Raw genomic sequence first — 17163 nt, forward strand, 5'->3', positions numbered from 1 at the left:
AAATCATAAGGCTATATAGCCTTGCAATTTTCTTCATTTTTGACTGATTTTTTATGAAATCATAAGGCAACTTTCTTCAATTTTGACTGATTTTTTTCATAAAATCATAAGGCTATAGCCTTGCAATTTTCTTCATTTTTGACTGATTTGTTCATAAAATCATAAGGCTATATAGCCTTGCAATTTTCTTCATTTTTGACTGATTTTTTATGAAATCATAAGGCTATAGCCTTGCAATTTTCTTCAATTTTGACTGATTTTCTTCATTTTTGATGAAATCATAAGGCTATAGCCTTGCAATTTTCTTCATTTTTGACTGATTTTTTCATAAAATCATAAGGCTATAGCCTTGCAACTTTCTTCATTTTTGACTGATTTTTTTTCATAAAATCATTAGGCTTATAATAGCCTTGCAATTTTCTTCATTTTTGACTGATTTTTGATGAAATCATAAGGATATAGCCTTGCAATTTTCTTCATTTTTGACTGATTTTTGATGAAATCATAAGGCTATAGCCTTGCAACTTTCTTCATTTTTGACTGATTTTTTTTCATAAAATCATTAGGCTTATAATAGCCTTGCAATTTTCTTCATTTTTGACTGATTTGTTCATAAAATCATAAGGCTATAGCCTTGCAATTTTCTTCAATTGTGACTGATTTTTGATGAAATCATAAGGCTATAGCCTTGCAATTTTCTTCATTTTTGACTGATTTTTTCATAAAATCATAAGGCTATAGCCTTGCAATTTTCTTCATTTTTGACTGACTTGTTCATAAAATCATAAGGCTATAGCCTTGCAATTTTCTTCATTTTTGATGAAATCATAAGGCTTTATATAGCCTTGCCATTTTTTTCATTTTTGCCCGTTTTTGGGTTAAAATTGACTGCATACCCTTCATTTTTGCCAGACTTTTTGATAAAATTATAAGGCTATAGCCTTGCAGCATTCTGTGTTTTGCCTGATTGTTTGATAAAATCACAAGGTTTAAGCCTTGCAATTTTATTTCATTTTTGCCTGAATGTTTTATAAATTCATAAGGCTATAGCCTTGCAATTTTCTTCATTTTTGACTGATTTTTTCATAAAATCATAAGGCTATAGCCTTGCAATTTTCTTCAATTTTGATGAAATCATAAGGCTATTATAGCCTTGCAATTTTCTTCATTTTTGGCTGATTTTTTCATAAAATCATAAGCCTTGCAATTTTCTTAATTTTTGACTGACTTGTTCATAAAATCATAAGGCTATGGCCTTGCAATTTTCTTCATTTGTGACTGATTTTTGATGAAATCATAAGGCTTTAGCCTTGCAATAGTCTTCATTTTTGCCTGATTTTTGATGAAATCGTAAGGCTATAGTCTTGCAATATTCTCTGTTTTTTGCCTGATTTTTTTAGGTTTAAGCCTTGCAATTTTTTTTCATTTTTGCCTGAATTTTTGATAAATTCCTAAGGCTATAGCCTTGCAATATTCTTCATTTTTGCCTGATTTTTGATGAAATCATAAGGCTATAGGCTTGCAATTTTCTTATTTTTGCCTGATTTTTTTATTAAATTCATAAGGCTTATGAATTTAATCGAAAAATGAACCCTTGCAATTTTTTCAATTTATCCGAATTTTGTTATATCATAAGGCTTAAGCTTTGCAACTTCCATCACTTTTCCCTCACTTTTGATAAAATCACAAGCCTTGCAGTCATTTTCATTTTTGCCTTATGTTTGACAAAATCATAAGGCTTAAGCGTTGCAATTTTCTTCATTTTTAGTGTCTGATTTACAATAAAATCACAAGGCTTAGGCCAACCCCTTGCTTTTTTCAAATTTCTTTTCAAATTTTGGATAAAATCACAATTTATCTCCATTATTGCCTAATTTTTGAAAAAATCACAATTGTCTCAACTTTGCCTGATTTTTGATGAAATCACAAGGTATAAGCCTTTTCAACCATATATTGAAGACATCATGGCCCAGAAATGGTTAAAATCACAAGAAGTTGGCTCAACTTTATCTCCTTTCAGTCCCTGATGAAGACATCCTGGAAGCTTCATCTTGGAGTCTCTTAATAGTGCCACTCAGACTGGCTTCCAGCTTATCCCTCTCCTGCATTTCCATCGAAAATCTGTTCTTCAGCCGCTTCATCTCGACTTTGAGCTCCTCAATTGTCTTGGCCTTCCCCGCAGAATCTTTAACTTCCGAGGAGAGCTTGCTCGTCAGCCGATTCTTTTCTGCTTTGAGTTCATCTATTGTAGCATCCTTCTGGGTACAACTCAAAATTTTCCTTGAGAGCATGCCTTCTACACGCGTGCTTTCAGCTTTGAGCTGTTCTAAAGTGTGGTTCTTTTGGACGGCTTCAATAATTTTCCTCGACAGACTGCTTTCTAATCTCCTTATTTCACCTTCGAGTCTGTCTATAGTGTGAGTCCTCTCAACTGAGTTGGTCCTTGTTGCTGAGAGACTGCCTTCCAAACGGGCATTGGCGACTCGGAGTTCCTTCATCTTTTTATCCTTCTCAGAAGCGTCTTTACGTCTGTCAGAAAGACTTCCTTTTAAACTGTCAATCTCTTTCTGAAGCTGGTCTATCCTGCCTTGCTTTTGAGCAGTTTCATTGGTGTTGACTGCATGTAGCCCTTCTAACTTCTCGATTTCATCTGTTAGGACATCAAGTTTCTTTGCTTTCGCAATGGAGTCTGTTCTCTCTGTCGACAGATCTTCTCGTACCTGATCCAAGTCACCCTGAAGTCTATCTATAATCTTTTTTTTATCAACAGAGTCGGCCCTTTCCCAAATAAGGTTGACCTCCAACCGTTCAATCTCTGCCCGGAGTTGTTCTATCGTCTCGCTGTCTCCAGAGGAATCCATCATTCCGTCAATCTTGGCTTGAAGTCCTTCTATCGTCTTCGCCTTATCAGCGCAATCATTCCTCTCTGCTAAAAGGCTGTGTTCCAACCGTTCATTATCGTCTCGGAGTTTGTCTACCATATGTTCTTGTTCACTGGCTCTCAAGACCTCCCTCGAGATATCACTCTCCAACTTCTTCACATTTGCAAGTAGTTCTTGAATCTCATTGGTCTTACTGATAGAATCATTTCTTTCTGCTGACAGACCTTCCTCCAACCGTTCGTTGTCACTTCGGAGTTTGTCTATTAACTGTGTCTTTACACTGGAATGCATTACTTCCATCGAAAGGTTTCTCTCTAAATCTTCAATCTGGGCTCTTAGTTCTTCTATTGTGTTCGTCTTCTCAAGAGATTCATTTCTCTCCCTTGAGAGGGTTACCTCCAACTGCCCAAAGTCTTCTCTAACCTTGTTCAGTGTCTTTGTCTTCTCAGCGGAATCCATAATTTCCCTCGAGAGGTCTCGCTTTAACTGCTCATTCTCCTCCCTTAGCTCTTCGATCGTCTTGGTCTTCTGGAGATACTCTTGCTCCCTCCAGGAGATCTCCGTCTCCTGCCTCACGTTCAAGTTATCAGTTTTGTCGTTGAGCTCTCCGATGTGTTCAGTAAGAGCTCCAGACTGCGTGACAAGCTCCGAAGCCTTTTCGCAGAGAGGATCGAGATCTTCCACTTTCTGTTTGATATTTCCAGACTTCTCATTTGAAACTCCGAGGGTGGTGTTCATGTTTCCTAAACGGTCCTGTACAAAGAATCTGAAGAAATAAGACAAACTCACATGACCAAAAGAAAGTGGCAAAGAGACAGACAAGAAAAAGATAACTGGCGATTAATAGGGAAAAGGTCGGCTTAAGGAAGTGCAGCATTCCTTTGCAGTCTTGTTCATGTGAAAAGCCTTGTCTAAAGCTAATCTCTTTTTTTTTGGCTGTGGCTACTAAAAGCGCCCTAGCACCTTGTAAACCCTTATAAGGTGCCACATATCTGGGTCTCAAAATTCATAACTTGAAATAACCTCTTTCTGTATGTATAAATGTAAAAGCCTACTAAGCGCCTTGAAAACTTGGTGGTAGATATGTGCGCTGTATAAACCTTTGATATTACTATTATTATTATTATTAGTAGTATAATAGATGTGAAATCGGTGACACAGAGTATTCTTTTTGGTTTAACCCATATACATCGATGTGTGTTAGCACTATACTCAGTACTTTTCTGTGCTCTGTGAACCAAAATCACTGCATATTACTCGGGTGGGATTCAAACCTACGACCTATGCAATTCTAGAGCTGTGTCATGCCAAGTAGACTACAGAGAAATGATCATGTCATTATCAATGGTGCCAGATTCCATCATAATAGTAATAACAGTGGTTTCTCATATTATAGCACTCATATTTGTCACTCAGTGATGCACAAGGTGCTTTAACATTAAGTATTTTCCTGCAACACCGGGGAGAACCCGCGGAGAACCCCTTCTCTTTTCAATAAGTGCACTGGGGTGGATTTCACGAAGAGTTGGGACTAGTCCTTGGAGATATCAAAAACGTATAGCTAGTCCTAAGTTTAGAACAAGTAACTCGTCCTTATTCAAGATAAGACTAGTCTTAACTCTTTGTGAAATCGACCCCTGGGTTCTTTTACATGCATTATACAACACATGGGACCAACGGCTTAACGTCCCATCCGAAGCACGAAGCAATGGTTAAGTGTCTTGCTTAAGGGCACAAGTGTCATGGCTAGGGTTTCAAACCCACCCTCTGCTAATCAGAAACACCAAAGTTTGAATTTGGTGCTCTTCACGGCTCGGCCACGACACTTCGGCTTAGCCAGGACACTTCCTCTCGACCACGACAACATATATTTAGGTCAATATTAGAACCATCGAACTAATTTGTCAGATTGTAGCCCATACCAACAACCCATTACCAACCAATTAGAATGTTAGTTTACCTGAATGCCAGAATGTCATTTCTGAGTGCGTTGAGATCCCTCGGCCTTACACCTTCCAACGCTTGAGATTCTGTCGAGAGGTTACCCTGGATGTAACGACTACTGACCAGCTTCATGACTCTCTAGGGTTGTCAGAAAATAATCAAGATGTAACAAATAAGGAAAATTTATATTGCGCGTAATAAGGTGCTCAAAGCGCATGAAAAGAAGAACACGGGCACTATAGGCGCATGAAGTGCACTGTGCTTTGTGCAAGGTGTAATCTTTTGGTCATTATCTCACAGAAAATACAATAACCACTCACCATGTAATCATCCATCTCCTTTTCGTTGTAAATCTCCCTCTAGAGTGAATACATAAAAAAGAACTTGTTAGAGTTTAATTGTTCTCAAAGAAATTTGCTGGTTGCAAGATTTCAATACCTCTGTTTTATGTTAATCTGTTTTAAGGCCGATTTATAGTCAGTCCCGCGGTGGAAATTTTGACGGGCAACACAGTTTAAAGTCATCGCTGAGGCCTAAAAACTGTGTCTTTTGATGAGCCCGCGTCAAGACTTCCATCGCTTTGACCCTACACTCTCATGTAGGATTAATTAGTCAGTAGGGAAAATTCACTTTGATAGAGCACCTGAACCAAAGGTACTGGGATCGGCCAACGTACAAGCTTGTGCCTTGAACTTTAATAACCCCCAATTACCTCTTCCTGTTATTACAAAAGATAAATAACAATGTAGCTCTATGCTGTTAATCTATTCGAAATAGGAACCAGTCTTGTATGGATTATTAAACTGTTATAAAAATATACTACTAAACTTACCTGGCAGACAACTTCTCGCTTGAAGCTCGGCACCCACTGCGCAATGGTGTACTGAAGCAGCCTGTAGATACTCTTGGTGGATGGGATAAGGTTGAAGGGTGGTGGGAGAGTACCCACTGGGCGTAGATAAGTCGCCCAAACGGCAGCGCGATGAAATTTCCACTCAGTGTCAGCATCTTCCTGTAGGCATTAAAAAAAACATGAATTGTGACTTAGCTTTACGTAATCAAAATGACAAGTTTTTAATTTTGACAAGCCATGGTGTAATGCGTTTATTTTTAAAGGCAGATGACACTATTGGTAAGTACTCAAAATAACTATGAGCATGAAACTTTACTTGGTTACGAGTAATGGGGAGAGGTTGATAGTATTAAACATTGCGAGAAACGGCGCCCTCTGAAGTAATGTGGTTTTTGAAAAGACGTAATTTTCAACAAATTTGATTTTGAGACCTCAGATTTAGAATGTGAGGTCTCAAAATCAAGCAGCTGAAAGCACATAACTTTGTGTGACAAGGGTGTTTCTTCCTTCATTATTATCTCGCAATTTCGACGACAAATTGAAAGTAATTAACGGCTCCCTCTTTAAATAACACACCTGTGAACATTTGGGCTCAATTGGTCATCGAAGTTGCAAGAAATTAATGAAAGAAAAAACATCTTAGTTTCACAACTTTGTATGCTTTCAGATGCACAATAAGCCTTTAATTATTTGAGTGAGAAATTACCTCTTTCTCAAAAGCTATGTTACTTCAGAGAGAGTCGTTTCTCACAATGTTTTATACTATCAACAGCTCTTCATTGCTCGTTACCATGCAAGTTTTTATGCTAACAATTATTTTGAGTAATTACCAATAGTGTCCACTGCCTTGAAGTGAAAAGGCTGCATCTCTATGAGAAAACTCCTCTCTGATTCTTACCTCCACTATATTGTACGTGTTTGACAGCATACCAATGAGGGCGTTTAGTAGGACGAGTACCGCGACAATGTGATAGCAGACATAGAGGGCGGTGCCTGCGGTCTCGGCAACAGACTGTTTTGCAGGAAGCACGAGGATATTTGTACCTATCATGCCGAACAGCGACCAGTACAAATCGTGCATGCCACCAATAAATCTGCAGGAAAATTCCAGGGGAGATACCTGATCAATTAAAAATTAACTTCTCAAAAGCTCTTTTAACAAATTTTTGAGTTTGGCCCTAAAAACTTAGAAAGTATGCATCCTTTTTACTGCCTGGGTGTGTTAACGTTAAAGTATTTGGGTCAATAAGTTTACTGGATGAGCATTTTTTTAAATTGGCTAGGATAGTAAGCATCACTACTGCTTTGTAGTACACCCTTCGGAAAAGGAATTACATGCAGATGACAGATGTGAGTTGCCAGTCAAATGGGATGTATTATTGAAGCAACTTTCCTAATGGAGCTATAATTAGAAATGATTTACATCCCTAATCGTACCCAGAAACTGGGTATATGGGAGATGGCAGTGTTCAAATTGATGGGCTTGGAAGAGGTATAGCTGACTTAGAGGCTTATTCTTCAACATCATAGCAGCCGATAGCAACAGCCTTAAGCTGAACAAGAATAAAAACTTTTGTACTTACGACGAAAAACCAACCAGTGTCTGACAATCAGCAGGTTCGCTCCCTTCCCCAGCGCATGCCCGCATTGTCGATTGTCCAGCCGAGTAGAAGTTCCGATAAAGACCGATTCCGAAAGCGAACCAAATAGCCAGGAAGATTACAAGGAATTTTAAGATGTCTCCAGTCATCGCTCCGAGGGAGATGCGCAGCGGACCCACGGATTCGCTGACTAGAAGCAAGTTCAAAAGGCGGAGGAATGATACTGTTATGGTCACCCCGAACAACGCCTCGGCCACCAGCGTCGGCTGGTACGCGTCGTACTCCAAATATTCTTGAAGTGCAGGTGGTAGGACAGATGCTGCACCCGAGTCAACAACTTTGCTCGTGGAACCAACTTGGTGACAGTGAGAGAGCGTGTTAGCAATGATCCCAGACACGCCCTCTATGATCGTTCTGTTCAGTCTTCCCTGAAGACCCTTAAGGACTGAAGTTACATGGCTTTGGACATCGGAGTTCGGTACGTTTTCTGCAAATGTTGTATCATCACGGGTAGAGCGATTATAAACTTGTGGCCGAACAAACTGCACCAGCTGAAAGGAAAATCACACAAAATTTATATGTGCAACAAATATCTAAGAGTGATTTCAAAACTTTATCTCATAGGGGTTTTTCAAAACTTAAAGCTAACTTTCTTGAAATGCATTCTGCTCCATCTCAGTTTTTAGTGAGGATGATGGGGGTAGTTCAACAGTTTTTCCTGCCAGAGATTGTGGAAATAGAAAACCGACTGCCACAGAATGTGGAAAGGGAATAATATTACAGAATCTGAAAGGGAAACTTACAGAATATGGAAAGGGAAAGCATTACAGAATGTGGAAAGGGAAAACATTACAGAATGTGGAAAGGAAAAACATTACAGAATGTGGAAAGGGAAAACAGAATGTGGAAAGGGAAAACGTTGTGGAAAGGAAAAAAGATCACAGAATGTGGAAGCTTACATCAAATCTCCCACTCCACTGTAGGAAGAACACTGTGAGATAAAGTATTATGATAACTGCCTCATGGATATTGGAACTGTCCGATATGTAACTCGCTCTTCCTTGTTTCATTATGATCTTGATATGCATCCACATTAAACCTTGGGGATGGGGGAGATGGGCAGGAGAAACAGAGAAAAACAAACAATCGTTTATAAAAATATGGGGAAACATTAGAAAAATGCATCAATTTATTAGAGAGTAAACCAATAAAAATCATTTTTAATTTTAGTTTTTACCCATACACCGATGTGTGTTAGCCCTGTCAGGCTGTAAACTCAGTACTTCCCCAAACCCTGTGAAAAAATATCAAAGGCATTACTCGAGTGGGATTCGAACCCATGACCCTTGCAATTCTAGAGCAGTGTCTTACCAACTAGACTTTCAAGATTGCCCGGTAACTAGAGGCAATTCGAATCCTATGTTTAAGCAGCGGGTACCGCAACTATAAATTTCATAACTAATAAGTTTACTACATATTGCACAACAGAGCATCAAGAATTAAAAAAACAATCACAGGCCCTTGCTTTTATTAGCTGGCCCCAGACCCCATCCCCTTGATGTCATGACGATCCTAGACCTAACTTCGCTTCTAAAATTGGCATGACCAATGTTTTGGGGCCTGACTATTATGTTTTTTGTTTTGTCGTCACATTTTAGCTACAGAATCTGGACCTCCTGTAGGCATGATGATTTTTTGTGTACACAGCTCGGTATACAATCGTACATTTCATACAATCATCGCAGGCGTGAACTGCACAAAAGTAGCACACAACAGAACATTACATTGTTGATAAACACGAACAAGGAATTGTTCAGAGTGCTAGGGACTCACCAAAACCTCTTCCTCCATGCCAAAACGAAGAGATCAAACGTCGCGCACAACAAGTTACGACAGTGTTGTAAGCCACATCAACACTTGAGGGCGCACAACACCAAGTGAGGTACTGAGTCTCCAAGAGGACGCAGATTTCCCTAGGACACCTGCTCTAATTAATTGGATTGTAATAAAGACTAGGCCTACTTCCAAAATACTTTTGTACGCGCGCGTTTTGGGAGGCATGAGTATGTTGGTTTAACCGTGGAGTAACGTGGTGCATGCACGTCATGTGCTGGTCTAAATAATGGCATTTTTTGCTAGCACCACTTAATCACTAGAGTAATGCGCGGTTAAAAGTATATTCGAACAGGTGTCACAGGAAAATCTGTCCCCTATCACGGGAAATTAGTATGAGCTGAAGGAGAAGATTATAAAGAGGGCGCTATCGACAAAAAAAGTATGCACAGTTCGCCATAAGCAGGACAGAATCTCCGTGGACAGCAATATCCTGCCACACAAACTTTCAAGAAACAACTTTGGCCATATAGCGAGGAGTTTGACATTCAGCTATGCAAAATCTTAAATTACCAGCCAGCCAATATCGAAGTCCCAAAACGGGTTGGATATATCACTTACCTATAATCCAAATAAGTATGAGCCAATGGAGGGTGTCTATTGTTGCCGGGTTATCTATGACGCTAGCTGCGATGACAAACACCAAAAAGGTGAAGCCAGACCCTGCCTTCATCAACATCATTACGTACCTGTCAGAAAGAAAGATCAGAATTCTGTTTATCAGAACTCTTGGTAATGGTCAGTGTAAAGGCACGGGGTCGATTTCACAAAGAGTTGGGAATAATGTCCTAATGTAGGACTAGTCTTTTTGGACTAGTCTTAGGAGATATTAAAAGTCCTAATGGGCACCACAACCAAATTCAAGATAAGACTAGTCTTAACTCTTTGTGAAATCCACCCCGGACACCAACTGGTAATCATTGTCAAAGACCAGTATTCCCACTTGGTGCATCCAAACAAAAACTGTGAAAAATTGGGCTCAATTGGTCATTGAAGTTGCAAAAGAATAATACTTTTTTTACAGTTGGCCTCAAAACAAGAAGAGTTAATTAGCCTTATTTAGGTAAAACTGCAATGTTTAATTTGGGTGCAAATATACAAATCTACACAAAGTAATAGGCCTACCCTAGTAAATGTGTCCATCCTAAACCTCAACGTGACTTTTTAGTATAGGCCTACTGAATTGAACCGTAACAATGATGGCACAGTTTTTTGAACGAAGTCAAAAGTTTACCTTTTGGTGTATTGTAAGTTTACATTGTGAATAGTCCCATTACATATCATTACAAGTGAAAATGTCTATAAAAGGGATAAAAATGCATTATATTAATGCCCTTGGAAAGGTTTAAACTTGATGTTTACATTTCTGTGGCCCGGGGGCCGATCATACATCAAACCGGTTTTTTTTCATATTATAAGGCAAATGTCTACCATTGTGAGAAAGTGTGTATAGCTAAGGCCAGGTAATAAAAAGAAATACCAGTTGAGTTCGGGTTTTTTTTTAAAGAGGAGGATGAGGGCATTTTGATTTTTTTACATTTTATTTCTTCCAAAGGTGGCTGACAAGCATGTTTATTCAAATTGGCCACCAATTCTTCAGTTTAAAGTCACAACTTACTTTATATGTAATTACAAGTTCTTAAAAGATTAGTAGGCTAAGTTTAATGAGAAATACACAGAGAATTTGTCTGAAAAAAAAGAAAGTAAAAAACAAAGTATGCGGCCTCAAACAAGGATGAGGGAGGGGACGATCAATGTTTTGGGGGTTTTTTTGGCCTAACGTGTCACACTCACGGCAGTCTGGTGAACTTCACAACCTTTGGGAACGGGAAGACTATGTAGAGCATGCAGATGATAGGATACCCCAGAATGACTAAAAGTGCGAGCAGGATTTGATGAAGGACACCCTTCTCGTTCCAGCTCAGAAGGTTCTGGTAGAACTGCGCAATGATAGCCTTCTGGGAATGAGGATGAGCTATGAACTGAAAAGAACAATAATGGGAACGAGGATGGGCTATGAACTTGGCTCAATTTCGTAAAGCATGTAAGCACAAAAAAAAACTCGCTTAACACATAATAGTATTGCTTAGCAAAATCAGGCCACTAGCCCAAAATAATTACATTATAGCTTGTATGTTGTGGCTGGTGCCGACTCAATAAATTGAAAATTATTATTATTATTTTTTTTTTCAAGCGGTATTTTTTGCAATAACAGCTTTATGAAATTAGGCCATGTGCGGAGAGTTGACGGGATGAAACAAAAGAAAGACAAGCCAGATTAATGACGTCTTAGTAATTAACAGATGAAGATGGAAAAGGTATTAGGCTATAAAAGAAATATCTGAACGCAATATACATTATGAGCATCCGTTTGGTGTAATTACAAGAGGAAATAAAATGTGTCATTTTGATAAAAAATAAATATTTGCATGAGGCTTCTGGTGTAATACTAAAACCAAATATACGTGTATATATATCTGTTGTTTTTCCATTGTGATTTTGCTTTATAATTATAAAATTTAAAAAACTGTATTTACTTTAATACAATTCGGCTGATGCCGCTATTTTCAAATGCGTTGATAAACCAACCATTATGAATGAATGGAACCAGTAGAGAAGATAAAAGAAGAATATAAAATAATGTTCAAGCATCAGTCAAGCATTTAAACGCAGTGGACACTATTGGTAATTACTCAAAATATTTATTAGCATAAAACCTTACTATTACAAGTAATTGGGAGAGGTTGATAGTATAAAACATTGCGAGCGAGAAAGAAGTAACTTTTTAAGAATTTGATTTCGAGATTTCAAAATTTAAAATTTGAGGTCTCGAAATCAAGCATAATAATTATGAAAGCACACAACTTCGTGTGACAATGGTGTTTTTCTTTCATTATTATCTCGCAACTTCGACGACCAATTGAATTCAAATTTTCACAGGTTTATTATTTTATGCATAATGTTGAGCTACAGCAAAAGAGAAGACTGGTCTTTGACAATTATCAACAGTGTCCACATTTTTTAATTATTAATAGTCAAAACCCCAAGGTGCAATACCTCTTTCTGTTTGTAGTTAATTGCCTCGAACAGCTTAGCCAATGGATGTTGTTTGCCTTCAACATTCCGGTACTTATCCGTGTTGTGGTAGCGAAACAGCGCAAGAATCTGAAAATATTAATTTGTGTTAAAATTCCACAGTAAAAATGAAGAAAAATTTATGTATTTGGGTAGGCATATGCCTAATGTCCATACAGAGCAGTGTAATATATAGGCCCTATATGTGAATACTTACAGGAGACCTTAGCTATTACATGTCAAAGAATAACGTGTACCACATCGAAAAAGGTATATCAATACAAACAGATTTGTGATGAAAACGAAACTATCGTGTTAAGAGCGCACTAGTTCGCTCTAGTCATCGTCAGGAGAGACTACACCTGTCTCATTATAATTACCTCTTCGGTCGAACTGGACTCTCCCAGCATCTCACCGGCAAACACTTCAATGCCTCTCGCCATCTCCTCATACTCGGCGCCGAAGTCCTCCCACATCACACTCAGAGTGCGGAGTTTCTTGCCCATCTCGAAGGCGTGGCCAAAGACGTCCACCTGGGTGGCCAAGACGTAGGCGGGCTGGGAGAGGGCGCGGTAGATGTGGAGGGTGGATACGGCTTGGGTTAAGGTCACATCGCCCCGTGCGATGTTCGGCTCGTCAAGCTTGTCACCGAGTCCGACCAGTAACTGGGAATGGATACATATAGGTACCAATTAGCTGAGATATGTATACTAAAATATATGAAGCAGGTGGTTGAGTATCAGCGTGATCGAGACGAGTTGTTTTCCCAATTGCTCAAATTGATCTAATATTGATTCTGACTTAAGCAACATGGGTGTTCTGGGACATGATCGGAGTCGAACAAATCGGAAAAATGCCCAAATTGAGCTGAGACTATTAAGAAACTTAAGGTTAAATCTGTACTCAGAATTTATATTAGAATAAATAACGGGCAACAGAGAGATGCTGACTATAAAACATTGTGAGAAACTTTGAAAAAGAGGTAATTTCTCACTGAAATATTTTAATCTGAGAAATATGAAATTGTTTTGCCTTTTATTTAACTGAAGTTTATACATGTCCTACCTTAACAGCGTCAAAGTTGTTACGCTGAGCTGCCAGAACCAAAGGTGTAATTGCTGGATGAAAATCATCATTATCACAACTATCGGTCAGGATGGATTCTCGTATATCCTTCAGGAGCAAACATAGGTAAATAAAAGTAAGTCGTTATAAATCTTTTTAAGAGTAACTTCTTATAACAGCGCTTATATCCGTCACTCGGTGCTTTAGCATACAGTATTTTCCTGCAAGGTATAATGTTACTACGTTTGAATTAAAGGCAGTGGACACTGTTGGTAATTGTCAAAGACCAGTCTTCTCACTTGCTGTACTCCAACATATGCATTAAATAACTAACCTGTGAAACTTTGAGCTCAATCGATCATCGAAGTTGCGAGATAATAATGAAAGAGAAAAACACCCTTGTCACACGAAGGTGTGTGCTTTCATATGCTTGATTCCGAGACCTCAAATTCTAAATTTGAGGTCTCGAAATCAAATTCTTGGAAAACTACATCTTTCTCGAAAACTACTTCACTTCAGAGGGAGCCATTTCTCACAATGTTTTATACCATCAACCTCTCCCCATTACTCGTCACCGAGAAAGGTTTATGCTTAAAAAAAAATTGAGTAATTACCAATAGTGTCCACTGCCTTTAAGAGACCTAGGCTACTTTTGTTTATACATAGCACCATGTAATGTTTTACAAGGTGCTGTGGCGCACTATGCAGCCAATCAGACCAGAAACACCAGGGCGAACTCCCTTCTCTTTTCGATAAGTGCACTGGGTTCTTTTACGTGCGGTACACAACACACGGGACCAACGGCTTTAAATCCCATCCGAAGGACGAAGTATCATGGTTAAGTGTCTTGCTTAAGGACACAGGTGTCACGACTCTCGAACCCACACACTGCTGATCAGAAACACCAAAGTTCGAATCCATTGCACTTAACCGCTCGTCCATGACACGCCAAATTATTTGTTGTTATTGTATCATTTGTCTCTAATTGTACACCATTTTTATTTCGTAGTTGAAGAAGGTAATCGTATAGGTAATCTCTCTTACCATTAATGACAATTAATAACTTTGGTTGGAAGCCTACAGCAGCAGCTTTCGATAGCTATGCATATAAAGCATTTTGAGAAATATTTCACTTTGAAGTATGTAAAAAGATATGTTTTTATGCCCCAAGATTTGAATCAGAGAAGCTCTATCGGGTAATGCCTCTCAGTTTTAGTGAATTCCTATGATTGATTATTCTTCGTGCGTGGACACGATCCGGAATTTCGGCCAATCTCAAAAACGGGACCACCTTTTGAAACGAAAATGGGACACCAAAGAAGGCATTTTCTCCTTGGTAAAGGGCACCCTATTATAAATGAGGAAATAGTACATTTCTACTGGAGCATTTCAAGGGCACCAAGGCAATGACCAGGGAGCACGGAGGCAATCGCCCTTCCTTGCCTCCGTGAAGTATCAGGCCTGGTTTTGTTTTTATTTTGTGTCCACAAATCCCCCCTCATGTGTATAGCTGTTTTCCCAATTCATGTTTGTCTGTTTAACTCTAGTAATATTTTTAATATTATTGTTTTATCATGTAAACTTGTACATATATTTTTGATGTAATTTTTTGTTAACCAAATGCCATTAGTCTATGACTTTTTATTTGGTCTTGTTTTTTTATATGAAAATAAAACCAATATTGAATTGAATTGAATTGAATTGGGTAATGTTTTAAACCTGAATACCTCTTGGTCCGGTTCTTGGAGATAATGACATATCACCGTGACTGCTTCGTCAAACCCCACGTCTATTGCACGTATCAATGCGTCACCGAGGGGTATGTGGAACATGAGAAGCACGTTTATTACATCTGCAAAAAAACATGAGACATGAACGATGTTTAGTTTTAGAGACTTGACTTATTATAGGGACACGTTGCCTTGGATCGGGCGAGTTGGTCTTAGAAATGTGATTGAAACTGTTTGTTATAAATTCCATATGGTTACAAAGATTTGTTTAAGGTAGAATACAATCAACCACACAAATATTCCTCGAATTTGCGTGGTTTTCCTTTTATTTTGCGAACTACACGGTCGACCGCAAACCAAATATATATTGATACCTCACCATGCAATGCCTCAAATCCTATTATTGTGTCAAAGTTACTAAAATTAAAAAAATAAATTTGACACTTGCCTATATATCCATCGGTGATGGCGTCAGCATAAAGCGTCAAATCCTCTTCGTTTCTCCAATCCCGTAACCAGCCATGTTCCTTCCATTCAGTCAACAAATCTTGAAGCTTCAGCCCGTTCCCCGTACCGGCCAGTTTGCTAATGGCATCGTATCGTGCTTCTTCACCGCGTTCGCCCTTCTCTCTTAGGTAGGTCTCCGCGTCGGGAGACGGTACAGACTGGGCGGGTACGGTGCGCTCGGCGTACACGTCATCGGTCGGTATACCGTTCTCAATAACCCCGTTATTCCTGTCTAACAGTTCGATGGCCTGTTCATCGTCATCCATTTTGTTTCGAACCCCTCAAAAAGTTTCCTGTATAATATCCTGATCATGTCACAAGGCGAAACGAATAACTTCCTGCATTGTTTACGTGAAAACACTCAAACAACTTTATTATTTTATTTTCGTCCATGAACTGCAGTTGCTTTCTGTGTTAAAAGTTGATGTTGTGTTGTGTTTTGTTGTAATAATACGTACAGGTACGATCGAGTTCAGACCTCGATTTAGGTAAATACCTCGCAGAGTGCGCCAAGGTCATGTTTTTTGTATTAAAAAAATTTCACGGTTCCGTGAGAATTAAAAAGGGTGCATCCGACCGCGGTGGAGAAAAACAAATTAACGGTTTGGAATGAAGTAACGTCTAGAAATCCAAAGAAACAAAAACCTGTGAACGCTTTATTTCGTTAACATTTTCAGTCTGGTGACAAAACATTCAGTCAAATACATTCAGTGCATGCTTGTTAGTCTGGTTCTGGCAGCTCATGACTTAATGTATTCACCTTATCTCCACACACAAAAGGACCAGGGGTGGATTTCACAAAGTTAGTCCTAACTTAGGACTAGTCCTAGGCAATGCTAAGAGATAGGACCAGTCCTAAGTTAGGATGAATTACTGGTCCTAACTTAGGACTGGTCCTATCTCTTAGCATTGCATAGGACTAGTCCTAAGTTAGGACTATCTTTGTGAAATCCACCCCTGGGGTGGATTTCACAAAGGTAGTCCTAACTTAGGACTAGACTAGCCGTAGGCAATGCTAAGAGATAGGACTGGTCCTAAGTAACTTAGGACCAGTCCTATCTCTTAGCATTGCCTAGGACTAGTAACTTAGGACCAGTCCTATCTCTTAGCATAGCCTAGGACTAGTCAAGTTAGGACTACCTTTGTGAAATCCACCCCAGCACAAAAACAACCAAGGAGTTCGACACTATGATTTTCTTCCAAAAGCCCGTAATTAGAAAGACCAGTTACGTTATTGCAAAACTAAAATTCTGGATTTCCGGAGTACATCAATACAAAATACCTTCTTAAAGTCAGTGACTCTAACAAGTATTCACCTTGCAATAACTTGGGTGTTAAAATTGACACCATGGGTGTTTAAATAACACTGCCAAAAAAGGTAGGCCTACATGGTGTTATTTTTACAACCTATATAATAAGATCTTAATTTTGATTCTCTCTTCAGGTTCTACAACACCCTTGGTGTCAACTTTTCCCAAGCTTTTGCAGTGCTCACACAAACAAAGTTCGTTTGACCTCAAATTCCTCAAAATGTGTTTTAAAAAACTTGACGGATGAACAAACCCATTACAAAGATTACGGATTATCAAAGTAGGACCGATTATCCACAAAGG

At 38.8% G+C, this 17163-nt stretch overlaps 1 protein-coding gene across 1 annotated transcript; it reads right to left on the reverse strand.

Moving 5' to 3' along the window:
• Positions 1–812: 812 nt before the first annotated feature.
• On the reverse strand, positions 813–15950 carry LOC139952985 (short transient receptor potential channel 7-like). The gene is made up of 14 exons (XM_071952343.1): positions 15492–15950; positions 15041–15165; positions 13314–13421; positions 12629–12913; positions 12231–12338; positions 10968–11155; positions 9735–9862; positions 8240–8379; positions 7263–7831; positions 6578–6773; positions 5659–5838; positions 5147–5185; positions 4843–4964; positions 813–3648 (listed from the first exon to the last, which is right to left on the reverse strand). The coding sequence occupies exons 1-14, from the start codon at positions 15814–15816 to the stop codon at positions 2007–2009; spliced, it is 4155 nt and encodes a 1384-aa protein (XP_071808444.1). The 5' UTR covers positions 15817–15950; the 3' UTR covers positions 813–2006.
• Positions 15951–17163: the final 1213 nt, after the last annotated feature.

Source organism: Asterias amurensis, chromosome 21, assembly GCF_032118995.1.
Source record: "Asterias amurensis chromosome 21, ASM3211899v1".
Classification (NCBI taxonomy): Eukaryota; Metazoa; Echinodermata; class Asteroidea; order Forcipulatida; family Asteriidae; genus Asterias; species Asterias amurensis.

Excerpts from the sequence above, each read along its gene's own strand:
- LOC139952985 (XM_071952343.1), bottom strand. The coding sequence starts at position 15,816 with ATGGATGACGATGAACAGGCCATCGAACTGTTAGACAGGAATAACGGG. Across the intron at positions 12,339-12,628 it reads AGTCCAGTTCGACCGAAGAG|ATTCTTGCGCTGTTTCGCTA; the intron begins GTAATTATAATG and ends TAATATTTTCAG. Across the intron at positions 9,863-10,967 it reads GTGAAGTTCACCAGACTGCC|GTACGTAATGATGTTGATGA; the intron begins GTGAGTGTGACA and ends TCTTTCTGACAG.